Genomic DNA, 27,352 nt, shown 5'->3' on the forward strand with positions numbered 1-27,352 from the left:
GGGTGGCCGGACCACCCCCAAGGGGCTGGGGGTGGTTTCGGCCACCTCATACGGCCGGTATGGGGTGGCCGAAACCACCCCAGCCCCTTGGGGGTGGTCCAGCCACCCCCAAAGCACCCCGATCCCCTTTTCTTTTTTTCTTTTTTTGGGCCACGGGGGTGGCCGAACCACCCCCAGATCGGCCAGGGGGTGGCTATTTCTTTTTTTTTTTTTTTAATTTATTTATTTTTCTTTTCTTTTTTAAAAAATAAAAAATAAAAAAAATTAATGCATAAAACGACATCGTTTTGGGCTGGGTAGGTGTTGTAATTTTAGGACACAAAACGACGTAGTTTTAGGGAAGGGTAAAATGGGTATAAAACATCCAAAACGACGTAGTTTAATGTTAAAAGGGTCCAAAGTGAGAGAAAATAGAAGTTTAAGGATCCAAAATGAGAGTTTTTGAAGTTCAGGGGGGTCTGCAAAAACGGCCGGAAGTTCAGGGGGCCTTAATGAAGTTTCCCCTAAAAAATATACGAAGGATAAAACACATTAATAGATAGAATCATAGAACCCATCAGCTCAACAGAAATGCAATGGACATGTTTTATCGTTTGGTATCGTTTAGTCTGAGCCACTTGTTCAAAGCCTTCCCACTTTCTCTCGCTCTTTCAAATCCTCCATTGCACCCAAAACCAAAATTCTCTGAGCAACGATGTTACCCACCACTACACTCTCTTCTCTTCACTCCACCAATGTGTATCCCACTCCCTCTCTCTCTCCTCTCTCCACTCCCTCTCTTCCTTCTTCTTCTTCTTCTTCTTCCTCCTCTCTTTCTCTTCCGCCATCTTCTCCTACCGAGCGTCGTCGTCTCCGCTCGTTCTGCGTCTTCGGTGACACCCATTTGAGAATTAACCCAATACCCAGAGTTGGTTTTTGTTTTCCTTAAGCCAACATTGAGAGTCTGTTTCCATGGTTTCTATTCCCACACGTTTTCTGGTCTCATATAATGTGTTTCTTTTGGTAGGGATTGAAGGTGAATTGTTCAGTGAGCAGCGAGCCTTTGAAGGTGATGATATCGGGTGCGCCGGCGTCGGGGAAAGGGACTCAGTGTGAGTTGATTGTCCAGAAGGTAAGCGTATATATGATTCGTAATCATACTGCAAACATGTTGTACTGACTATTAGAGCTTGCCCTGTATTTGCAGCTACTATAAGCAATAAGATCAAGTTCGTTGTTGCCTGTTGGCCTTTTTGTTTAAGTTCAAATGACTAATTGTGAGCAATGCATCAACTTGAGAAACTCTTCAATCTTTAAAATTATCCTCATTTCTCTACAATGAATTAACAACTTGAGATTGTGAAATTGGTTACAATAGTGGGTGTGTGAACTTTATTTTATATATCAGCTAGGGAGGAGGTTTGCATATATGATGAGAAGTTGACAATTATAGATGGTAATCAATGAATCCCTTTTCTTCAACACTCTGGATGTTGGGTACCTGTAGATTGACATAAAGCCAGCAGAAGAAATGTATAGCTGACTAAAACTTCTTGATGAAAAAAAGCTGTGTAATTGGTGTTCTCAGGGAAGAAGAAATGGGAACATTTTACTGAATACATGCAGGGGTTTTCAATGCCCTTAAATTTCCGTAGGTACAACAACAGCAATTGATAACATAACATCGAAGGGCTAGATTCCATTGGATACCGGCAGGCAATAAGAGTGGCAATTTTGTGTTCTCCATTCAGTCCGGTAAAGATGAATTATAGCTAATCTTGGAAAACATAGGCAAATTACAAACAAGTTCTTTTGAGATGGAAAGCTTCTTTTACCTGTTGCGTTTATATAGAAGAAGTACTCATGTTGCGTTACCTTAAAGTTCATCTTGGTCTTCAGTATCTGAATATAATCATTTGTTATGCTTATATTCATCCATATCTCCGTTTTCTTGGTTCTTCAGTTTGGATTGGTGCACATATCAACTGGGGATATTTTAAGATCTGAAGTATCTTCTGGGACAGAAATTGGAAATAAAGCAAAAGAATTCATGAATGCTGGCCGTCTAGTTCCAGATGAAATCGTGACAGCTGTATTGAAATTTTCTAACTCACATATGTGTTTTGCTTTTTCCTTCTCATATAGTCTAGAATACTAATGGTTTGCTTTGTAGATGGTTACATCACGATTATCACGTGAAGATGCAAAAGAAAGAGGGTGGCTTCTAGATGGGTACCCAAGGAGCTTTTCCCAGGCACAAAGTCTGGAAAAACTGAAAATTAGACCAGATGTTTATATCGTGTTAGATGTATGTGAATCACATGTTTATCCTATCTTTTCTTATATATTGGTCATTGTCTATTTGTTTTCCTTCCTTCCATTCAACTTGTTTAACCTACTTAGCTCAAATCTGCTATATTGACGATCATAGACTTCTGCATAAGAGCTAAACTTTCATATTATCCTAAAAGCTTGACAGTTTCCAGAGAAGAACTTGCCAGACATACTCATTTATAAAGTAGTTTGTTTTGGTAATTTTCTACTAGACTTTTATTTGATGGAAGCATTATGGTGCTGTTTTTTTTTTTTTTTAATTAATTTATTTTTTATTATTATTATTTTTTATATGCATATAATTCCACCGATATACTTATCAAAAACAGACTTCTATATTTGATAGCAGATGTTTAAAAGCTATGGGATATCACTAGAGAAAAAGTGCTTGTTCTGTGTCTGTTTTTTAAGGATCAACTCAACTGTGCCTCTACACTTAATATATGGTGTGTTTATCATCTTTAATATTTGACTCAAATTTTCATGGCATCTCTTACAATCTTTGGTAAAGTCATTTTAGTCATTCAGTACATAAAAATTTACTTATCAAAGTGATCTTTCACATAGATGTGTTTTTAATACCCAGGTTCCTGATGAAATTCTAATCGAAAGATGCATTGGTAGAAGGCTAGATCCTGTAACGGGGAAGATTTATCATCTAAAAAGTTTTCCTCCAGAGAGTGAGGAAATTAAAGCCAGACTTGTTATTCGCCCTGATGATACTGAGGAAAAAGTGCGGTTGCAATCTTACATTTTTATCTCTTTTACTCTGTCACCTGTACACTGTCTTTCCTTTTAAACGATTGCATCTAATCCGTGACTTTGGGTATGACTCACATTAGGTCTCATAAGTGTACTGCTTGTCTTTTTAATCTGATGTACTATGAGCTCATTTGCCTAACTTGTGTTTTCTTTGTGTTTTAGGTGAAGTCACGTCTAGAAATATACAAGAAAAATGCAGAAGCAATCTCATCCTCGTACTTGAACATAATGAATAAGGTGTCCACAGATTGATAATATTTTATCAGTTTTTTGCCCCTATCTATATGAATTTATATCTGATATGTGGCATTGTCTCTTGCAATGACAGTTAAATGGAAACCGTCCAAAAGAAGAAGTTTTCAGAGAAATAGAATCTTTGCTTTTGCAAGTGCGTAAAGATACAGTAAAGACAACAAAATCAGGCAAGTATTTTCAGGATTTGAAGTGTTAGTTAAGTGTACACTAGATTAATCTTTAATGAAATTTTTTTCTAATTATTGTTTCAAGATATTATTTTCAGATTCTATATGGTTAGTTCTTCCATTATTGGTTGTCTTTTGGGAGACATTATCTATTTTAGCTGGTTCTGTTCTTTTTCTGTTTACTTAATTTCGTACTTGAGTCAGCCGTTAAGCTTTGTGATAAATTAATTTTATTTTAAGTAGTTTAAGTTGGCTATATGTATTCCTTTAACTAGCACTGTTGGGCGCTCCACTGTTGGGCACTCAGTTCTTTTTCCTGGAATTAGGGTTCCTTTAGGCTCCGTTTGGATTTGGAAACTACAAGATGGAAGAAAGTGAAGCCACTTATTTCTTAAGAAATTAACTGCTTTTGGAAGAATTTATAAAACCAGCATGATGTTCTAACATTCATATTAAATTGAAGTTCCGATGATATTTTCAGCAATTAATGATAAATATTAAATTTGACTTGGGCTATGAACATAATAAAGTTAATTATTTTTAATCTTGTACCAGTAATTAGCTTAAGGTTCTTTGGTTTGTCAACCTCCATCTCTTTCATTCTTTGTACCAGGGAATGCAGTACTTGAAAGTAACTACCGGAAGAATCAGGCTTCTGCAATCCAGGTATGGTTTGTCAAATATAAGACTTATTTGATGAGTGTTTTCTGTATTTAAAGTTTCACTTTCTCATAAAGCTTTCATTAAATAATCTGTGTTGTATTTCTTTTCTTATTTTACTTCAGCTTTTTACAGGATAGCTGGAAAGGAATTCCTACTAGATTGAATAATATTCCTCACTCAAGGGAAATTAGGAAATATTTCTATACTGATGTGCTAGAAGCAACAAAAAGAGCCATTTATGATGGAAGAACTCGACTAAAGGTTTGATATTGGTCTTTGTTTCTTTTTTGTTGGAGACTAATTTATTCTGATAGATCAATGATATCTATTTATCTGTCATCAACCAACCAATTTATATTTCTGTACTTTAGGTGTTGATTTCTATATAATTCATTCTCTTATGTTTTGTCTCTTAATCATATACAAATATCCATTTTGAAAATTGTGGTTTTATGAACTTCGATTTGCATTCTTGGTGGAAACTATAAGATATACCATGAATTTCAGCAAATAGACAGCATTTGCTTATCAACAGATATTTCCTTTATTTGCCTATTTATTTATTTTTTCTTATTTAAGGATTTAGAGAATATATTTGTAATCACTTAAATCAGTCTGATCCATATGATAAATTTATTTGGACATGGTTTTAAGGAAGGTCATGGGTATGAGGTGCCTCAAGTTCAGAGAAAAAATAAAAGGGTTTACAGGCCAGTCACCATGACACCACCTAAAATGTATACCTAACTACTAGGAGAAGGAGTACAAGAGAGAGGGAGAGACAGAAGTTTGTTCTTGCCAGTGCAATTTGAAGTTGCACTATATATTTAATTTGTCCTGAGTAGCTTTACTGTTTGCAAATATGTCTCGCCCAAAATATCAGATTAATCTTCTTTACTTTTTCATGTAAAATTAACAGGTGGAGATTAACATTCCAGAGCTGAACCCAGAAATGGTAAGGACTTTTTCCTTAATTTACCAACTTTCTGTTTGGATTTAACAATATCTTATGATGCACAGGATGTTTATCGAATCGGCACCTTAATGGAACTTGTTCGAGTAATTGCTCTTTCATTTGCTGACGATGGAAAGCGTGTCAAGGTGCTGTTATCCTGGTTACCTCCTAATATAATTTGCAATGAATAATATCATAAAATGAGCATTGTGTTTATTCAGTTTTCTAAACCTTTCAGGTCTGTGTGCAAGGATCTATGGGGCAAGGTGCACAAGCTGGGATGCCATTGCAGCTTGCTGGTACTCGACAGATCTTAGAGTTTATGGATTGGGGTGATTATGGTGCATTGGAGACCTTTGTCAAGATTGGTTCTGTAGGTATAGAACTGAACAGAAAATCATGTGTCATTTATGACCACAGCGTCTGATTTTGTTCGTCATCTTTATGGAATTGCATCTGCAGATATTGGTATTCTAGAATCTTTGTTGTGTCCTTGAAAACAGTAATCAAAAAAAGCTAGTATAATAATGCTAAATAGCAAAGGTAAGATATTGATAGTCATGTTGGCTTGTTGATGGGACACCTTATCTCCATCTATTTACATGGCCACTTGACAATAAAATCCATTATTTTCTTAACTTCAAAATATGCTGAGAAAAAAGTTCTGTATCTTATTGCCATAGCCAACTTGCCAGTTCTATATCACTTTTTGGTTCATTCTTATTCACTAATAAAAATCAGGCACAGATACACATGCAACTTATATGCACAGATACACCTCGTGTCTTTAACTGTGCGTACAAGATTTTTTCATTTTAAAAAAAAAAGGATATAATGGTAGTCTTTTTTTTTTTGGGGGGGGGGGGGGGGGGGGATCTTTCAATGGTGCTGCTCATGAAAACTGTATGATGGTTTCTTTTGTATGCACAACTATTTAGCTAACAAATTTTATCGGTCATATTCTAAAGGTTTTCATTTGCAATTGCAGGTGCCAAAGAGGTTGATGAGCAAGATGACATGTTTATCATAGTGGCTCCTCAGAATGCTGTTGGGAATTGTATTATTGATGTAAGGAGCCTGAGAGCAAATATTCTTCTAGTACTTATTGGAGATTGCATCTATATAATGTGCTTTAGTTTTACTATTCCGATTTAAGTAGCCTTCAGATTGAATACGCAGGATCTCAAAGCTATGACCGATGCTGCTGGGAACCGATCAGTTATTCTTGTCAATCCTAGGCTCAAGGTTCTGTTTTTTTATAACTTCGGCTGCTATCACTCGCATGGAATGATTATGTATTTTGTAACATATGATCACTCTGTCCTGAATTGGCCCATATAGGATTTTTCAGTAAATTTGAGAACAGCTTGTATATAAATTAAATTTTGAAAGTCTTGGCCTGAAATCCATGACTTGCAGGCTCAGCTATTTTCTTTTATTAGATATAGGATACCATCATACTTGACCAGTCTTACATAGATAGCACTTGTAGTGGTATTAAGCCATATGCCTGAACCAAGATCATCTTTTTTTAGCAGATCATACCTTCAAGTGCAACTTGAATAATATTCTTATCCATTCTTTTTTCTTCTTCTTGATTTGCTTCCGTAATACACTCAGAGAAAGACAGTTCTAATTTCCTGAAATCATATAGAGGATAATTAAATTGAACAGTTTGATCTATAGGGTTGCTTGCATTTAGATCAGGCATTCAGGTTCTGTAATATCTTCAGCTATGTAGGGTCTTTTCTGGCTGCATATGGTTATGCTTTGTTGCTAGCCTCGGACCATCTTTTTCAATGAATTTTCTGCAGAGATTTGTTTATCTGTCTAACTGATATATATGGATTTCCTCAAATTCAGGATTTACCTGGTTCCAGTGGTATCATGCAAGTAAGTACAACCCTGTGAGTTGACATACATACATAAATACAAACCCATCAACTTTATAACTTTTCTATTTCGCTTATAGACAATGGGTCGGGACAAGAGATTGGAGTATGCTGCCTCATTCGAAAATTGTTATTTCTTTCGGCTTCTCTATTATGCAGGAACCCAGTATCCAATTATGGGTGCTCTCAGGTATAGATATTGCCAGTTCAATACTTCTTACAAGTTAGCAAACTCTTGGTCATCCTTATTTTGTCTTATTTATAATTTATTTGTTGAGCATGATGGCTTGTTCTCAATTCCGAAAATGAAGTCGAGTCCTAGATTTACATCAATTTCTATCCCGATTTTATTCAGATTACTTTTATGTGAAGTACTTTAATCACTACACAAACTCTCTATTGAAGAGATTAGATTAAACAATACTGTAAAGTAGTCTGACCTCATTGCTTCAGGATGTCTTTCCCATATCGTTATGAACTGTATAAGAGGGTGGATGGACTATCTGGAAAGGAGAAGTATGCCATCTTGTCCACTTTTCCTGAAAGGCCAAACACTGATGAAATTAATGATGCCTTCGAAGGAAAACCAAGGTAACTCACTAACCCCCATATAATTGTTATTATATATGAGAAAGTTTAGGATTATTTCTTTGGACTTTTGTTTTTCTCCTTGCTGTTAACTTTCAAAACCACTATCCTGATTGAACCAATTCATTTCATTAACAAATGCAGAAATGAAACTAAGAAAGCCTCAGGAATTTGGTAAGAAACATCTATGCATCTTCTTGATATTTCTAGTTGTTATCTGCTAATTTATCATTAATCCATCTTTTGCTTTTTGTAGGGGCTTCTTGAGTGGTATATTTTGAGTAGGAATGTGATCATGTATATTAAGCTCCACATCATCTGATCCTCACAAAATCTGGTTGTATATCTGGTAGTGATGCTAAAATCTGGAGAATTGAAGATTCATCAAAAATGAGTATTTTGCAAAAATTCTTTGACATGTATGCTTGTTACCTTGAAAATGTAATTTCCAAAAGGAAATTTGCATAAAGTAGACTTTTTATACTGATCCAAGAAATTAGAAGTTAATTTAATTTCAAAATCTTCCCTAGAGGAGGTCAATTGCAAGATATTTTTTGCCGGGTTGTAAACTACCCAATCTATTAAACTGACATTATTTTAAAGATGCGTGTCAGTTTAATAGATGAAAGTTATCCTAAATACACCCCACTTAATAAACCTGGCCAGCTCAGTCAAATTTACTCTGGCATTACTTAATCAGTTGTATGACTAATATGAGCTGCATCATTGCTTTTAGAGGCTTCAACTCCAATTGAAAAATAATAATAATGGTGAATAGGAATAAGAAAAGATGAGGTGTAGAAGAGATTTCAAGGAAGTGATGATGATCATGATGACGATGATAATGATAAGAGATTGGATTTAAACATATTATTCTAAAATATAGGATTATTAAATATTAAAATTCAATAATACTTGCTAGTAATATTGTAATGCGACGTGCAAAAATAAATGAAAATCTGCAAAATGAAACTTGGAGTCGACTGTTGATGGAGTCAAGAAAGGCTTTTTTGTTTCCACTTACTGAGTTTTAGGATAAATTACACAAATATCCCTAGAGTTTTAGAATGCTTTCAAATTGCAATTAAAACCCCATAATCTCATTCTCAAAAAAAAAAAAAAAAAAAAAAATCCCAAAATCTCAAAGATGTTTCAACATTGCTTTTATGTAGTTAATAGGGGCTCTTTGTCATGGTAATACTGGCTTGCATTGTTTCACTGTTTTTTTCTGTATTATGTGCATGTGTGCACAGAATATAAGTTGAAAGTGTCACGCGTCTCCAATTACTGATATGGCACTCCAACTTGTGTTTTGTGTGAACATGATTATAAAGCTACAAAATTTGCCCTAGCCCATTTCAGAAACGGTTATTTTGGCATTATTTTCATGGATTAGTACTCTTTTATAGCCAAAATGTTATTAAACAAAATTGAATTTCAAAACTATCTTTCTAAAGATGAAGAGTTGTTGTAGAGGACTCGGCAAATGTGAACAAATCTTAAAGGTAGACGGCCTTCTGTCTATAGATCTTAATGAAAATCAAAGGTTAGGGAAAGAAAATGAAAGAGGAAATGTATATATATTAGTTTTCAAATTTTTGGGATTTTGATTTTTAAAATTATAAAAAATAATTAATTAATTAATTAAAAATAAATAAATTTAAAAAAATAAAAAAAACTTAACCTAGAATTTAGAATTCCAAGGGGATTTATGTGTAATTTTTGTCAAATTTTATAATATATGGTACCAAATTATAATATTAATTTCTGTAATCATGATGATGGCATCTTGTGTCAAGTATCACTATGATATTTTGAGCCGTCGAACTCTTAGGAAAAAGTCTCCCATGCCTACCAAGACTGACTATTCAAAGTTTCATGGTATACGTACTCATACATCATACTCTCATTTTCATTTTCCAGCCTACGTTTGGTTTCCTGGCAGTATGAAAAATAATGATTTAAAAATACAATTAATAAAACATAATTAATCATTTAGTAAAATTACGTTTCAACCTTTAAAATCATGATTTAGCATTTAAAATCATGTGATTTTTCATGATTCTATTTAAAATTGCAGTTTGATCTGTAAAATGGCCGGCCAAACGCAATCTAGGGTTTATAAAGTGTTACAATTGAAATGATAACGTAAATATAAACAGAATTTTTCCTGTGGCGTTACACAATTAAAAGAATGGTAGCCTAGTATATTTATGGGATCAAACAACAGGCACGGACCTCATGTTAAAGTCAAGAGAGATTGGGTCCACGTGATATTATAGTGTAATTAATTCATTTTAAATGGACTAGTGATAGCTCTCAAATTGTTCAAGAAATTTCCTGAATTGACTTTGACATCCTTAATATCTTTTTTCTTTTTGTCAAACACAATCACTATCATGATATCATCCAATGAAAAGGAAGATGGATAGAGGGGAAGAGAGAGAGAATGAACCTTCTCATAAAATCTTGGGTAAAGTCCTCTTAACATCCTCAAACTATCACATCAATAATAATTTTTCTCCCAAATTATTAATTACGACAATTTATCCCACAAACTTTCAAAACAATGACAATGTAACCCCCAATGCTAATAAAATGACAAAATTACTCATAAATAAATTTCAATAAGACAAAAATATCCAACAAATTTTTTTAAAAAATTAATTTTTTTAAAGAAAAAATTTAATCTAAAAAAAAAAAAAAAAAACCTGGCTAGTCTAGCCGATTTGGGGGGGTGCCTGAGGCACCCACAAGGGCCAAATGAAAAAAAAAAAAAAAAAAATGTGGCTGGCCATCCTAATTTTGCCCTAGGGGTGGCTCCATGGCCCTTGGGGGTGAGTCGGCCACCCCAAGGGCCAACCATCCCCAGTTAATTCATTTTAACTGCGAATGGTTCGGCCACCCCCGGAAATGGCTCGGGGTGACTGATCCACCCCCTGATGGGTGACTGGACCATCCTCAGTTACCTAAGGGTGGTTTGGCCACCATTCAGGGATGGTCTGGCACCTCTTAGAAATTTTAGTTATTTTTTATAAATTTTAGTATTTTTGTTTTTATTTTATTAAGGGTAATTTTGTCATTTTACTAGCATTAAGGAGTACATTGTCATTGTTTTGGTACTTTAGGAGGGTAAATTATCGTAATTGATAGTTTTGGGGAAAATTATCATTGGAATAATAGTTTGAGGGGATTAAGAGGACTTTAGCCTAAAATCTATAAAATCTAATTTAGACCATTAGAGAGTTTAAATGACGTTTTTCTTTTCTTTATTATTATTATTATTATTAAAAGGTACAAAATGAAATTATTGGTTCAAAATACACTCAATGCATATATAATTAATTTATAAATAAAAACAAACATTTATTCTAGAAATACTTTATCATGTTTTCATCATAGATTATTAATTGAGAAGAGTATTTCGTGAAACAGAGCACTTCCTTTGCTATTTGGAAAATTTCCTCAAGTGACATCCATTTAGGGTTTTTTAAATTGACATGACTATCTGATTATCCTATTAAGAACACTTGTCAATTTATTATATTAGGTTAATTGAAAATTTCTTCCAATCTAATTTAAAAGAAAATTTTATTCTCAAGGAGAATCAGAATCATGTATGAAACAAACACATGCAACTTACACAATTTTCTTTTTCTTTTTCTGATAAGTACAACTCAAAAGTTAGACTATGAAAAGTTATAGGAGGGCTCTTTTTCTCTAATATCTCTCTGTCACACTCGAAATAGACATAATATTTTTAAACAAAGTGGGATATATTTCTCTCTTGGTTTTGATAGGAAGTTATGGGTGTGAATCACTTGTACAACAACTCTATCATTTATCGGCGGACTAAGATCTCCAACAATTAAAAATTTTAACAATTTTATTTGTTTTTTGAATTTGGGTAGGAGTTATGAGATCCGAATCTTTAACAATTTATTGTCTGAATTATTAGTAATTTAGATAATAAATATAAGAGAGTCTATCTATCCGAGGAGAAGGGCGGGTTGCAGCACACCTATTCAGGCTCATGACTCTCTACAGTCCCCTCTATTTCAAATAGAAAATTATAGAAAATCTAAATTCATCATTCACTACCAAATGCAATGTGAATATAAGTAATATAATTCATAAATAAATAAAATAGGAGTAATATACAAGCAACATATATAGGCCAACTTCACCACCAAGGGTGGTAGTTCAATGGTCTCAAGGGAATTCCCATGAAGTTGGGTATGCACTAGGGTTTGGGTTCGACTCCCACAATGGGAATCCCTTAGCCTATTAGTGTTAGCCAACTTGAGTCTCATTAATGCCCTGGTCTCAAGGGAATTCCAATGAAGTTGGGTATGCACTAGGGCCTGGGTTCGACTCCCACAATGGGAATCCCTTAGCCTATTAGTGTTAGCCAACTTGAGTCTCATTAATGCCCTGGTGTGGCGAGTGGTAAGCTATGGCTCGATTGATCTTGAAGGAGTGCCTGCGGTTCCCACCGTCTAGGTCTCTTCTAAGTGGCGCCTCACGGGTTAGTACTACTATGGTCACGCCCAAGTATGATAGCTACAATTGCCCCCTCCCCCCACCCTCTAACCTTTATAACTACTATAGGCCAACTTCAGTCATAAAGTTTGACAAATATTGTTCTTCCCATTCGCATGATTTCTTTGCCTCCCCTATCTCAATCTCATCTCACATGACGTATGATGGCTATTTATGCATGGACCGATTAAATTCATTATTTAGTTGGACTCAAATTCCATTTGCTCTAAAGTTGAATTATTTGAATTCATGAGATTAATATATACAAGTTGGTGTTAGAATATATATTAGAATATTTAATTTAAGAGATTTGGACACACACATATATATATATATATATATATATATATAATTCCGCTTTCATTTTATATTTTCATAAAATTATATTTTCTTTCGGTTGGATCCAAGTGATCTTTTGGTGGGAATATTTTACAAATATCTCTCTCATAGCTAACATGAATGACAGACTAATAACTTTTCTTTAATTTTTAGTCGCGATCTTGCTCTAAGGACAAACATTACATACTCTGTTAGTTTTATTAAAAATGCATATAAAAATCACATACGTCAATTTTATTAAACCTAATTGGAGCTCCAAGTCTTATAACTCAATTTAAAAGGGAAGAAAGTTTATGAATGTCTTTATTTATGGTGTAAGCATAATTTCTTTTTTGTGTTATCAAAGGAGAATGAACTGCTCATTGAGGCCAACCGTCCATCTCATTGATCAAAAATCATTTTGACTTTTCTCTCTCTCTCTCTCTGCACTTGTCCTTGAACCGTGGATCTCTAACATTGTACTCACAAATTCATGGCTAATACCCACTACCATTGACTTCCAAATATAAAAATTCTAGAAATTATATTTTAATTTTATAATTATTTTGTTACGTTAGTATGATAGTGTTAATCAATCTTTAGACTATTTCCCGTTAAAAGAAATATAAACCCGTTTCCGACTAGCCTACCCTTTAAATGGATCCATTGTCTGAATTCAACCGTGCGACAAACTGCATCATCAACAACATTTTTCACTAAAAATTCTTGTAAATAATCGATTTTTTGTTCCATTAATTAGCACATACAAATTGGTATATGACGTGTAAAATATCAAAGGAAAGAAACAGAATATATAGTAGTAAAACTCTGAAGTTTGACTTATCTTGTAAGATTGGGTGGCCGACATATGGATTCATGTTAAACGAGGACTCCTTTTGATCCATACCATATATTTCTTGAACTGGGAATTTCTTTACACAAATTTAGTCTAATAAGTACAACTAGTTTACCTGCTTATCCAAAGGTTTTTTTTTTTTTTTTTGAAAAAAAAAGGGGAAAAAACTCATGTATGTATATATATATATATATATATATATATACACACTATGTTTTCCAACCAGACAGACAAATGAACAGAGGTATTTGTCTGGACCCAAGTGAAGCACTTGAGAAATCCTTCCATTGATATAGTTAGTGGGGAGGAGTTTTTGTTCACCCCCACTGCTGCAACCTTACAAGAACTCAAGCAGAGTGTGCTCATTCCTGAAGGGTTGATATTGGTGAGGTTCTGAAAGGAAGAGAAGGCAAGGTCTTTGGAGATGGCAGGTGGGTCTTTTCATCCGGCCGGTGTGGCCAAAGAGAGAGCTGGACAATACCAAGGAAGGGTCACTTTATATGTGATCATTGCCTGCGCCGTTGCTGCTATTGGTGGCTCAATTTTCGGCTATGATGTTGGAATTTCAGGTTACTTTTTTATTCTATTTTTTGAGTCATAATTTTCATAAATTAGTTATGTTTTTTTTTTTTTTTTTTTTTTTGGGCTTTTCCGATGATTACTTTGGTGGAGTCTGCCAAAGGCTTTCATGCAATGAACTTTTGGGTGTCTAGCAAATGGCAATGACGAATTTTCTTTTTTCTTTTGATGAATTAAGAAGTGAACAGTGAAAAGTTCAGCTGTCACGTGAAGAGTGTTGCATATCTGTCAAGAAAAACAGATACCACATTCTTTTCAGATGCTGCTTTCTTTGGGGTGGAAAGAAAGAGTTGTTGATACCAGTTTTTCCAAATTAATTTTGATTCCCATTGAAACGTAGGAGATATTCTGATAGATACCAGTTGTCTTCGATTTTTTTTTTTTTTTTTTTTTTCATTGGATCCCCAGTGTTAACCTGTATACCAGCTAAGAAATTTCTCAAGTTTATAACTATACTCCAGCTTCAGTCTGCATTTGATGCTACAGGGAAAATCAGATCCTGAAATTATAGCAGAAAAAAATCTGTTCTCATGCTTGTGTCTGCTCCAGCTCAGATTCTGGACAGCAGCCTCGCCAAAAAAACCCAAAGGAATAAATAAAGGAGAGGATGCATGTTGCTTCATTTTGGAAAATAAATAGACTAACTGTCAAAATCTTAATCTTCTGGTCTAATTTGAGACAAAAAAAGGAAACAATTGTAGAATCAAATTACTTTCCCTTTTAATACAGAGCAAACCCATATTGGTTTATCTTTAACTGAACTTAATGATTATAGCTTTCGCTTATGATGAAAATTGGACAGGTTTCTACTTTATTAAAAAGGGAAGAGAGATATGCCAAAGATAGAACTTTGAATTACCTTCATATCAAAATTATGGAAACCCAAGTTTTATTTTCATGATCATGAACTATCAATCAACAAACACAGAAGCAGTATAATGATTTTGAGATAAGCTTTTTGGATAAGTGGTGATTTAACACGGAAAATGGATTCTTCGTGACAAAGAGAGCGTGTGGTTGTGTGTTCTAACCAGTTGCTAAATGCTATTTTATGATGAACAGGAGGAGTGACATCGATGGACGCATTTCTTGAGAAATTCTTCCATACAGTTTATATAAGGAAGCAGCATGCTCATGAAAGCCACTACTGCAAGTACAACAACCAGGGGCTTGCAGCATTTACATCTTCTTTATACCTTGCTGGTTTGGTTGCATCTGTGGTGGCTTCTCCTATCACAAGGAAGTATGGACGCCGCATCAGTATAGTCTGTGGTGGAATCAGTTTTCTTGTCGGAGCAACTCTAAATGCTTCTGCCATGAATATGGCAATGCTTCTTTTGGGTAGAATCATGCTTGGTGTTGGTATTGGCTTTGGAAATCAGGTATCCTGTTTCGCCTAACTTTTAAAGTGTTAGATCAGAAACATACGGCTCGTTTGCTAATGTTTTTTTAGGATACGCATAAACCACTCAAAAACTACTTTCACCTTCATGTTACATCATAACAAAAAAGCAAAAAGTGCCCTCTAAAAAGCATTACGAAACGAGCCCAAAATGGTTTCAATATTCGAGAACACATGACTTACTCATCTTCATGGTTGTTTTAAAGGCAGTTCCACTATATTTATCAGAAATGGCACCAACACATCTTCGAGGAGGCCTGAACATGATGTTTCAGTTAGCAACTACACTTGGGATATTTACAGCAAACATGATCAATTATGGAACACAAAAGCTTCAACCTTGGGGATGGAGGCTCTCTCTTGGCTTGGCTGCTTTTCCAGCTCTGTTGATGACAATAGGAGGACTGTTTGTTCCTGAGACACCTAACAGCTTAATTGAGCAAGGACAGAAGGAGAAAGGGAGACATGTCCTTGAAAAGATCAGAGGAACCAAAAATGTTGATGCAGAGTTTGAAGACATGATGGATGCAAGTGAGCTTGCAAACTCAATAAAGCATCCCTTTCGTAACATCCTTGAAAGAAGGAACAGACCACAATTAGTTATGGCAATCTTCATGCCAATGTTCCAGATCCTCACAGGCATAAATTCAATTCTCTTCTATGCTCCTGTGCTGTTTCAGAGTATGGGATTTGGTGGCAATGCTTCTCTCTATTCCTCAGCTTTGACTGGGGCAGTTCTTGCTTCATCTACACTGATTTCTATTGCAGCAGTAGATAAACTGGGTCGAAGGTTTTTACTCATAACCGGCGGAATTCAAATGATTGCATGCCAGGTAAAAGATTCAACACTCTTAAGTAGTTAGGTGGTAATATTACTTCCAGGAAGAGTAAAATCAAAACTAGTACTAAAGATTCTGAGTAGTGCAGTCATTTTTATGTTGCTTCACAGAACATGGATTTGACAATATTTCCCTTCGATTAATCCTACACACACTACCACCTTCCCACGCCCATTTTCATGCTCCATTAGATGACTTTTAAAATTATCATTGGATTAAATTTACTCCATTTCCGTTCAGTAAGAGAAACATGAGCATTTTCTTTACATGGGCAACAATCTTGTTTCCCGGAAATTCTACAAATTTTAATGGAATAATCATATTAATTCACAACACATGCAGAAAGTTCATCTTTGTTGGTTTATGAGCTATAGAGTTCCTTGGTTCCTTCCAATCTATATAACAAAGAAAAAAACAGTAGGCACCTTATCGACTGATATTGTTAAAGTATCAATTAAATGATTAAATCAATTCTTTTATATTAGCTTAAGTTTTTTAGATAAGTTGTTATTTAACATGATATCAAAGTAAAGGCCGTGAGACCGAACTAATTAATCATTCTTTGTGTACGTGAGACAGGTGATAGTTGCGATAATCTTGGGGCTGAAGTTTGGCAAAGATCAAGAACTAACAAAAGGTTTCTCAATATTGGTGGTGTTCTTCATTTGCCTCTTTGTCCTAGCTTTTGGATATTCATGGGGTCCTCTTGGGTGGACGGTGCCAAGTGAGATATTCCCCTTAGAAACTCGGTCAGCTGGACAAAGCATTACAGTAGCAGTAAACCTTCTGTTCACGTTCATAATAGCTCAGGCTTTCCTCTCCCTTCTCTGTGCATTCAAGTTTGGCATCTTCCTCTTCTTTGCTGGCTGGATTACCATCATGACCATCTTTGTTTACATATTCCTACCTGAAACCAAGGGAGTTCCCATTGAGGAGATGATATTCATGTGGAGGAAGCACTGGTTCTGGAAGAGGATAGTGCCTGCAGGAGAGGTGGAAGGTGCCTAAACCAATGTGAGACAAAGCCATTATTCAATGGAGCTTCAAAAGGTATAGCTATACAGAGAGTATAAAAATAGTCATTTAGGGTATTCTCTTCTTATAATCACCATCCACATTTTCTTTTTTCTAATTGAATAAGGAAAAAGGTTACATGGGAGAATCACCATCCACATTGAATATTCTCTTTTTATAAATGTGTAGACATGATCATAATCTGACTTCCTATTGAGGATTCACGGACCCCAGGAGCAAGATTAGCTTCTAGTTTGTTTTAGGACTTCTCTATGGACTATTACTATGGTAAATCATTATTTATCTCAAAAGTTGAAGTTTATAAAAAATAATAAATTTAATCATTCAATTAATATGTTAATAAATTGAGAGATGACCTAGCAGGTCCATAAGTTAATGGATGTCCTCTAACTCCAATGCTTTAAAGTGTCAAATTAATGCATGTTAGAATCATGTGCATTTTTAATTTGACACATGTCAATGTTAATTTAATAGATTGGATTTGAAAAACATTCTTCAACTAATTTGGAGAAAAACTTTGCCCTTTTAACTTACACGATGGAGTTTTTAAAATCTCATGTCTAAACAAAAAGTTTCATGTTACCTGTGTACGTAATGTGGGATGAGAAATTAACAAGAAATATTTGATAGGATTTTCGATGAATCTTATAACTCATATGAGAAATTAGATGTGCTCTCAACTCTTATAAACGCAATGTTTAATAATTTTCTGGACTCTTAATTTAATTCCATGGTAATGTAGCACTCAAATAACGAAATACACTACAAATAGAGTCCCGCGTGAACAGGACTTACATCTGACTCATGACTCAACAACCTAACCTGCTGACAGCTAAACTCCTGAAAGAGATAAACCTAATCCTACCCAAATAGCAACATAAAAGAGATAAACATGACCTGTTGTCAATAAGACAGACTTCTATCTGCACCACAATAGTAAACAAATAAAACAACTATTGAATTTAACAACTAGCAAAAGTTAAAACAGTGAAACACTAATGAATTGAACAACCCAATAGATAACGCTAAGACAAATAATGAATGGATATACATCCGTAACATTCCAATTTTTTCATCTTATTTTTAAATTACATTGAATATGGATTGCTCTAGAACCATTTTAACTCCATTTAGCAGTGTGAAGAACGCTATACTTACAACACTTACAATTTGACATGTATCAACATGTGATTGGATGATGTTAACAAAAATTTTAAGTGTTTGATGTAGCTCTAATTACAAATAAAGATCCCAGCAATTTTGTTGTAGAGTGGCTAGCCTACCCACTTGTTTGGACAGGTAAATCTCATAGGAACTCTCTCATATTTGTTGCATGAATTACTAGCAATCCAGGCAAAAATCCAAACCCATCCAATCACTTCTTGATATGCGTCAACAAATTGTAAAAGAATTAAAGGTAATTATTGTCAATTGTCTTCAAAATCTGGAAAAAATCACTTCTTATTCAATAGGCGTCAAGAGTATGGATCATTTAGGTTACTATTCAAGGTATCTACATCGTTCTAGGTGGCTTTTGGCTGAGCCCCAGCTCTTGTCTTATGTCTTCGGAAACAACATAATCAAATTTGAAATATAAGGAATGAATCAGATTATCAACATGAGATATGAATTGACGTCTTGTCTTTCGCCGCTAAACGATAAGCTGCTTCATACAACATCCTACCTTCCGTAAATCTAAAGGTGTCTCATTTGATTATCTTTCGACTGTAAACTATATAGCATCGTTTTTGCATCCTCAATTCAGCTTTCCGATCTAACAACCTTCCTTCCGTGCTACCAAAACTTCAGCTATGACACATTGAAATCTCAATCTTCCATGCTACCGAAACTTCCGCCAAATGCCAATACATTTTCCTCATGCTCTCTGGCAATTGCATTTCATTTTGTTTTATCTTTTACCAATCCTACCGGGGAACTGTCCTTCATATGATTTCTCAGATTGTGTAATGCTTTTGAAAATCCTTCATTGTTTGGGATATTTGGGACGGGTGGGTAAGATCACCTCCAAATACTATTATAGAACGAACCAAATTCTTCTTCCAATTGTAGCCACCAACTCAAAATCTTCCTCCTCTTCTCTCTTCCATCTTCATATATTCCAGCTGTTAACGTTTTAGATTACCTTTTTTTTTTTTTTTCCCGAGAGAAGTCATTTTCTTCTAGCCATCCATTTCCCTCTTAACAGGGCATACATTAGAATTGAACGCAAATTTGGCATCTTGAAGATATCTTGAATATGTCGCCTTTCTGGGATGCACTACAAATTTGGCATTCAAAACCCATCACCCAAAACATCTGCTAACAGCACATTTGCAATGGTTAAAGACTTTGCACCCATGGTGATTAAATTTCGGCCCCTCCCATTGGAGTTCAAGTTAGAATCTCGTAGCAGAGATAACAAACACCATGCCCAATCTGAATAATACTTGGATTCCATTTCAGCAACAAAGAAAATCAAAAGCAAGAAAGATTCAATCTGAATAATACTTGGATTATTGCTCAATCAAAGATTTTATTGCTGCATCGACAATTACAAGACGAAACAACTACAAAGAACCCCACAACATCAAACTAAGTTTAAAAGATAGAGAAATCTATTCCAAGTCCATACGACTTCAAAGAAATCCAAAACCCACAAAAGAAACACCCCTTTACCGTCTATAGTTAGATCCCACATCGCCTATATATACATTAGCTAACAGTAAACAATCCTGTTCTTCAAGAAACTTAGAAACTACTTGAACTTTTCTATGATTTTTTGGTCAACGGAAAAGGATTGATATGATCTAATCGAATCTCAGCCGTTCAAATTCCGAAAAGAAAATGCTATTATAAGATTTTGCGATTGAATTAACCTTTTTATTTTGCTCGCACTCGAAAGCCATCCTCTTGACAAAAAATACAGGGGAAGACCACGAGACCTAACTCGAGCGATTACCGATACAGGAAAAGAACTCCGATTTTTCACAGCCGATAGTCGTACTCCGAAGTTTCGGCGAGATGGCTGAAACTAGGGAGCGTTTCGGGGCAGTTGGTGGTCTTGATCAGACCGAATCGAGTCGCAACAACCGTCGCAAATCGCTGGTGGCCGAGCCGTGCTTCTTCCCCAGGAACCCCGGCACCGGAACCGAACTCGGCGGTGGCGACGTTACGAAGGCCGATCCGGCGTAGATTCCGTCGACGACCTTGAACTCCGCAACTTTGATCTGCTTCTTCACAGTATCCGGGTCCGGACCGAGGCGGTCCGTGGATCCCAAAACCAAATCCAAATCTTCTTCCTTGTTGCTATTACAACCATTCCTCGTCTGGCCCAACTTCTCGCCGCGCTTCAGTATCTTGACCTGGCCCATGACCAGGTTTTTGGCCGCAACCCTAGCCACCACGGACCGATCTCTCCGATCTCGGTCCTGTAGATTGGTTTGGATCCCCGCCGGACTTCGCTTTCGCCTGGTGGTAGGGTTAGGGTTAGGGTTTCGGCGAGTTTTGAGAGGAGGGGTTAGGGCCAGGGCTTCATGTCGAAGCCGGCCCTGAAAGCAGTCGTGGGAGCGAAGAATCACAGTGCCCATTTCCGCCGAGGGAGGGGAAACAATTGCAGAATGAAAAGGAAATGAAAATGAAAACGAAAACGAAAACGAAAACGAAGGGAAAAGTATTCTCTGTACGGAGACTAATACTTAAGGCAATTCACACTAATACGACTCTGGGGATGGCCGGCTACTTATAGACGGGGAAAAGGATCTCTCCGTTTCAAAGCAAATAGATTGTGTCTATTTCATATTATTTAATGTATATATAATAAAACTAATATTAATATGTATTATTATATTCGCAATAGATAGTTCAATCGGTCGGAACTACGCCAAATGAAGCAGAGGTTACTAGTTCAAATCCTCTTTTTCTCTTGTGCGGACATGTAAAAAAAAAAAATGTATTATTATATAGAAAATATATAATTGATTTAATATTTATCACAATAATGTGTAAATGTTAAGTGTTTTTCTAATAGTTTTTTTAGTGTTCTCTTAACTGTAATATGACTTTTAAAATTATCAATAAATTAAAATTAATAATAATAATCTCAAACTCAAGATAATTTTAAAAATCACATCACAATTAAAAAGACAAATGAAAACACTAAGAAAATTCCTAATATTTTTTAATTAATTATTAAATAGGAAAAAAATGATTGTTTAGTAGAGAATGTGTAGTAGTCACCGCCTCGAGCGGTGAGTGGGGATTACGCATAGAGGGGAGTAGGGGACAATTGACGTGGTAAGTTCCGTGTTACTTTTTTGCACTTGATTCCGTCGTAATTTACGAGAGGGTCACAGAAGGGAAGGGGATAGATAGATAAGGGGGGTGGTTGTTGTTGGTGGGCCGGTGGCTAGTTTGTAATTTAAAGGAGGATGGGCAAATTATACTAAATCCACGCGTCTTGATGAGTATGGCTTAATTGTCGTGAAAGAAATGGACCAACAGCCTTGATGAGGATGAGTCATAGACTTCTATCCACGCGTCAACGACTTTTGTTGGAGTCTATCTCTCCCTTAACTCCCCGGTAACCGCCTCGGCAACGACGAATCCGGGTTGATTTCCACCTGCCTTGTATTCAATTTCAAATTACACACGTTTTCTACTTTTTAAAAAGTATTATATACATATATATATATATATATATATATATATACAACTTTTTATAATATTTTTCCTGGATGCCCAAGATAGGGCTAATAAGGCCCATGTGGCAAATGACACAGCAAGCTATTTAGACCCAATCAAGTTCCTAAGAGCCCAACAACTCTATACACTAGGTAGACACGTAGACGTATGACAACTTCACTTTGTCATTTCTCATTTTCTCGGTAGTAAATTAAACAACCCCCTACAACATAGCATAGCATGGCATGGCATAGCATAGCATAGCATAGCATGTAACATTTAATTTGACACTATTACTTTGCAAAAAGGGTATCATAGAATAAGGTAATAAGGTAATACACGATACAAGATGTGATTCGTCAAGATTAGTGGCCAAATATCTGGTGAGTAATGTAAGTGTAAAAAGAATAGAATCATATATTTGAAATATATAAGAAGTGTGAGTGATTAATATGACATTGTTGGGTTCAAACTCATGGGTTTAAGTTTTTGGACTATATGATGTCTCAATATGTTATATTATGAGCTCATAAAATGACTTACCAAATATATTAATTTCCCAATAATATCACACCTTAGTGATTAGAAGACATTTGATGGGACTCATGTAGAGGAAAGAGAAAGCTTATGACGCGAAGAAAATGAGCTATTGAGAATGTATGAAATCATTCCACTCATTTTTCTCGTCATAAAACAATCTTCTAATAGCATCCACATCAAGTAAGACAAAATTTAATTAAATTTAACTTCCAAAATACACTTTATTAGATATAGCCAATCACTTTTTAAGACAATCAAATAGCAAACTCTTGATATATTTTTCTACTTTAACTAAATATTATTTTTTATTGTAAAACCAAACTACTCTAACTACCATGAAACTCGTTATTTTATACTCACAACCTAGGACCAGCAATTTTAACACAACCTGCGAACTTAACACGAAATTGAAGAAAAGAAATAGAAATCGTTGGAGGGGAAGAAATCGTTGGCGCCAGCCATCAATGAAACAATCTGATAAAATAAACAACAATTGCTTTTTGTCTCTTTAAATTTGAAGAGGAATTCTGAGAAATGTTATATTTAACATTTGATAGCTAGTTTGATAAATGTGGTTTTTTTTGCAGATTTTGTTAAATTCTTTGACAAAAGTTAGAAATGGCTAGTTTGATGCGGATGCTCAGCGTATTTGGGATTGCATTTGAAAAATAGAGCTTTTAAGTAAAAAAATGTTTTTGGGCAAAAATTTCATTTTTAAGTTTTTGTTAAAAGTACGTTTTTGTTATTTTTAGGCATTTTGAATCATTAAAAACGCTTTTAATTTTTTTATCAAACGAGAACTTTTTTTTTTCAAACCAACTTTTTTAGTGTTAAAAGAATTTTTAAGCTCTTCAAACATAATCTAAAACGGGCACTAAATTTACCATTATTTTCTCCCAAGAAAAAACTATTCTCATTTCGACACACCCAATGAGGTTACCCTTTTAGATTACGATGTCCAATCATCTAATTCTTCAATTATAGTAGCGCCTTGTTTTTTAATTTATTATAAGTTAAATCAATAACCATCTTTCAATATTATTACAAAATTGCCACTCCTTATATACTCGCTGTTTTTCTTCCCCATTTGTCTCTCACTTGAAGCCGTGAACTGCGACTCCAAACACCTCTACGCCGTCTCCGCTCTCGTCGGTACGCCAATCCCCACCTAACTAAGTTCGTGTTAGGGTTAGGGTTAGGGTTAGGGTTATCAATTCTGGTGTTTAAATTGCTTGATTTTTAACATTTTATTTTTTGAAGCCCAGATAGCTCTATTTGTTAAGTTTGTTGATAGATAATATTTGGATTGCATTTTCTTAACAACCAAGCAAGGCTTTGCATTAATTTCTTCATGGGTTTTGCATACAGCATTACTATATTATTGGGTTTTGTTTAAATTTTGAGATTCCATCTATTTGATTAGTTATTACATGACTATGTGAAAGCAGTATAGAGAACCGGTTGAGCCGCACAAGGGGCTGAAGAGAGAAAAAAGAAATGCCTCTTTATGATTGTATGCTTTTGTTGAAACCCCATGTGAAGAAAGAGGCAATGATGGACTTGGTTGCCCGAGTGGGAAAACACGTTTACAGAAGAAATGGGGTTCTCGCTGATATAAAGTCCTTTGGCACTGTTCAGTTGGGTTATGGTATTAAAAAGCTTGATGGGAGATACTACCAGGTGAATTTATTTTACTACTTTGGCTGCTTTTTTAAGTTTTGGTGCTTTAATTTGGTATGGGACTTATGTTTTGTGATTTGTTGGTGCATTATGAGAGTGAATGAGTTGTTTGATGGATTGGGTTATTGGCATATGATGTGTTATTTAAGTTGATGCTTAAGGTGCTCGACTTTTATTGAAGTAACTGAGGCATTCTTTTGCATGAAATTTGATATATAAAGAAAAACAATGAACATTAGGTTTACCTGCCTTTTGAATTAGATCAAGATTAGAATGAAAAATGAACAATTGTGTAGTGCTTGATTTACTAATGGGTTTGATAAGATGGAGGATAGCTTATAGGGAATTATGAGCTTAACGGAAATTTGAGATCAAAAACAGCAGCAAAATATGATTTTGAACTAGTACGTCTTGGAACCCGGGGGAGAGAATGTTGGAAGGATGACTTGAAATTGAATATCTTCTTAATTGTATCAAACAAGTTCCTAGTGCTCAAACCATTATATTTGCCAAGTCACCTTCTATTAAGTCATTGAATTCAGTTCGAGTGTCTTCCATCTTTATTGTAAGTTAGACTCTAGCAAAGAGCTGTGAGCTTTGCTAAGCAAAAGCATTTTCCCAATTTACTGATATTTTATGGTGCATATAACCTTTTCCATACCAGAGCTTTTGAACTGACTTATTGACTGAATTAATCACCATGGGTTGAAAATTATGATTTCCTGTGTATAATATTATAACTTAATTCTACTTATCAAAAAAAAAAAAAATTATAACTTAATTCTGCATATCTTTAAATCAAAAATCAATAGACTTTTGCATCATATACCAAATAAACACTGTTAGGTGCGACATGCCATGTGATAAAATATCTTAATTATAACTTAATTCTGCATATCATTAAATCAAAAATCAATAGACTTTTGCGTCTGCCATGTGATAAAATATCTCAATTATAACTTAATTCTGCGTATCTTTAAATCAAAAATCAATAGACTTTTGCATCAAATACCAGATAAACACTGTTAGGTTCAACATGCCATGTGATAAAATATCTTAATTTTTCCAATTGGATGACCAATCAATCTAGAGTTGCATGATGAGTCTGTGAACAATGGAAGATTGGAGTTGAGTCAGTATAAATTCAGAAACATGAGAGATGAAGGGAAAGAGTGCGAGACGACAATCATAGAAGGATAGTAGATCTTGGAGTTGGAGCCACATGAGGAACCTATTCTGTTTCTTTTGAGCAAGATGTAGATTAATGATTCCCATTTATGGGGCAATAGGTTTTTCAGGTAAATTTTAAGAAAATAGTTATAATTCAACATTCATTGATGCTCAAAATTGGACTTTGCACTATAATAGAACTAAGCTTCTCGATCATCCCTATTTGACATTTTCTTTTTTGAAATTTGAACTACAAACAAGAGAGGAAGTTTTGCAAGTTTGATTAATATTGTGTCATGGAATGGATCCAAGGACTGAACACAAAACTCAGATTTGTGAATGTCAATGATATCAAGCTTTTCTTCATTACCATTGCGTAGTTGCACTTGGAGATGAATTTTACGGTTTTACCAACTTGCCCTAACCTATGTTGCATTTTCTTCGCATCCTGAAATGAGCTTCCTTACATCTGAAGGGGTGACAACAAACTTCTTTACTAATAATTAAGTTATTGGAGAATCTCTGCACCTTTTCATGATGATTGATATAGGAAAGTTCGTAGCTGACTAAAGGTTGCATGTCACTAAACTAATCTTGGAAACCGTTTTCCAGGCCATGGGCTTATTCCAAGTATTTGAGCTAGTCTTTATTTACTAGTTAGTCATACTGGGGTCAAGTTCAAGGACTAAAATGATTACACTTGAAAATTTTTTGCTCTCTTAAACTTGAGAAAGGAAAAATCAGAATGGATGAAACTTCAGTTTACATTTTTTGTTGCTTCAGTGGCTAAAATTTTGCCACTGTTATGCTGGGTTAGCTTTGCAAAACACTTTTAAGGAACTGTATGAAGGGAACCATTGGATTTAATCTTTGGCATCTTTCATTGAAATCATTCAGGGGCCAATATGTCTCAAGCTTTCAAGGACTTGAAACATTCCTTTTTAACAAAGGAAAGCTCACTTAAATCTGAAACATTTCTATGAAATGAGTAATGAAACATACTTTTGCTTCTTTTATAAATACTACAGGGCCAACTGATGCAGATGACAATGATGGCTACTCCGAACATCAACAAAGAGCTGCATTACCTGAACAAGGAAGACAGACTGCTGCGTTGGCTTTTGGTTAAACACCGGGACACAAAATATGGGCGGGAATTTATTAGTGAAGATGATGGGTTGGGCGAGCTTAGTAAACTGACTCGGAGCAGCTTATTTGATGAGGCCAGTGATGAGGATGATGAAGATGAAGACAATGACGATGAATATGAGGTGGACCAAGAGGGAAATAAAGACAACTGAAGGTATCGGAATTCCTTATTTTTGTGCACTTTAAGCAAGGCCAATTCATTGGCATTTTGTTTGAACTTCTTTGAGATGTATGTTATGTTGGGGCATTTTGCTTGTCAAAATGTATAAGATCCGTGGTGTACACGGTGTCATGTCATTTAAAAATTTTAAATGATATGGTAACTTGTGCCGTTAAAACTGTAAAATCTAACATGAGTCATAAAATGAATTCTCTTAGTTGCATTTGAAATTGAGAGAATTGGGGATACATTTAATTTCAAAAGCCAAAGAAGAGCAACACCATAAGAAAGGCCTTTATGCCTCCATCTTTACATTAATGGAATCTTTCTTTTTCTTTTTTGAATAAAGCTAAGACTTTTGTCAAAAAAGGTTTTTTTGATAAGTAATATTAAAGTTGTATTAAAAGCATAATGCGTCCCAACGTACACTAAAAGCATACAAGCGAAACACCTAACTAGAAAAAGAAAAAGAAAAACGACCCACCCAAAGCCCTCAACACAAACACCTAGAGCAGCCAAGACTAGCCCACAGAACTATCCCCACGTAACCACCCAACAGCCCTCATAACCCACGCGGAGCATTATGAGATAATAGTCTTGCCCTTCCTTCTCCATGAGAACGCACTAATAATACTATAATTAATGGAGTTTTCTAAATTTAACAGCTCCCTCTTTCCCTTATTCTTAGGCCGCGCGACCTGTATTTCTCATAGAAAATCCTCTTTCACGTCAACCAAAAACACCAAATTTGTATCGTCCTCTTCCTCACAATCCAACACTCTATCAAGTGGATCAGGGGACAAATTC

The 27,352-nt window shown here is 35.2% G+C and overlaps 4 protein-coding genes across 5 annotated transcripts; 3 read left to right on the forward strand and 1 right to left on the reverse strand.

The window, feature by feature from the left end:
- Window positions 1–588: 588 nt before the first annotated feature.
- Window positions 589–8,107, forward strand: LOC132185646 (adenylate kinase family protein). Of its 2 annotated transcripts, XM_059599410.2 has the most exons (19): window positions 589–907; window positions 1,007–1,111; window positions 1,943–2,071; window positions 2,153–2,287; window positions 2,900–3,046; window positions 3,238–3,312; window positions 3,404–3,497; window positions 4,111–4,163; window positions 4,293–4,421; window positions 5,080–5,115; window positions 5,181–5,261; window positions 5,354–5,492; window positions 6,104–6,183; window positions 6,295–6,360; window positions 6,979–7,008; window positions 7,088–7,197; window positions 7,461–7,598; window positions 7,740–7,769; window positions 7,852–8,107. In XM_059599410.2, exons 1-19 carry the CDS (start codon window positions 695–697, stop codon window positions 7,874–7,876), a joined length of 1,815 nt encoding a protein of 604 aa, XP_059455393.2. In that variant the 5' UTR covers window positions 589–694; the 3' UTR covers window positions 7,877–8,107. The 2 variants fall into 2 exon arrangements, with proteins under 2 accessions (XP_059455393.2, XP_059455394.2); XM_059599411.2 differs by lacking the exons at window positions 7,461–7,598; window positions 7,740–7,769; window positions 7,852–8,107 and having other exon boundaries at window positions 6,282–6,360; window positions 7,088–7,148.
- Window positions 8,108–13,529: 5,422 nt separating this feature from the next.
- Window positions 13,530–17,456, forward strand: STP7 (sugar transporter protein 7). The gene is made up of 4 exons (XM_059598677.2): window positions 13,530–13,880; window positions 14,953–15,272; window positions 15,499–16,125; window positions 16,711–17,456. Exons 1-4 carry the CDS (start codon window positions 13,736–13,738, stop codon window positions 17,137–17,139), a joined length of 1,521 nt encoding a protein of 506 aa, XP_059454660.2. The 5' UTR covers window positions 13,530–13,735; the 3' UTR covers window positions 17,140–17,456.
- A 2,201-nt stretch (window positions 17,457–19,657) lies between these two features.
- LOC132185575 (uncharacterized) lies at window positions 19,658–20,890 on the reverse strand. The gene has a single exon (XM_059599334.2). It carries the CDS (start codon window positions 20,751–20,753, stop codon window positions 20,232–20,234), a length of 522 nt encoding a protein of 173 aa, XP_059455317.1. The 5' UTR covers window positions 20,754–20,890; the 3' UTR covers window positions 19,658–20,231.
- A 2,555-nt stretch (window positions 20,891–23,445) lies between these two features.
- Window positions 23,446–26,723, forward strand: LOC132184715 (Translation elongation factor EF1B/ribosomal protein S6 family protein). The gene is made up of 3 exons (XM_059598444.2): window positions 23,446–23,538; window positions 23,835–24,066; window positions 26,265–26,723. The coding sequence occupies exons 2-3, from the start codon at window positions 23,884–23,886 to the stop codon at window positions 26,535–26,537; spliced, it is 456 nt and encodes a 151-aa protein (XP_059454427.2). The 5' UTR covers window positions 23,446–23,538; window positions 23,835–23,883; the 3' UTR covers window positions 26,538–26,723.
- Window positions 26,724–27,352: the final 629 nt, after the last annotated feature.

The sequence above is a fragment of the Corylus avellana genome, chromosome 7 (assembly GCF_965113065.1).
Source record: "Corylus avellana chromosome 7, dhCorAvel1.hap1.2, whole genome shotgun sequence".
In the NCBI taxonomy this organism is placed as follows: domain Eukaryota; kingdom Viridiplantae; phylum Streptophyta; class Magnoliopsida; order Fagales; family Betulaceae; genus Corylus; species Corylus avellana.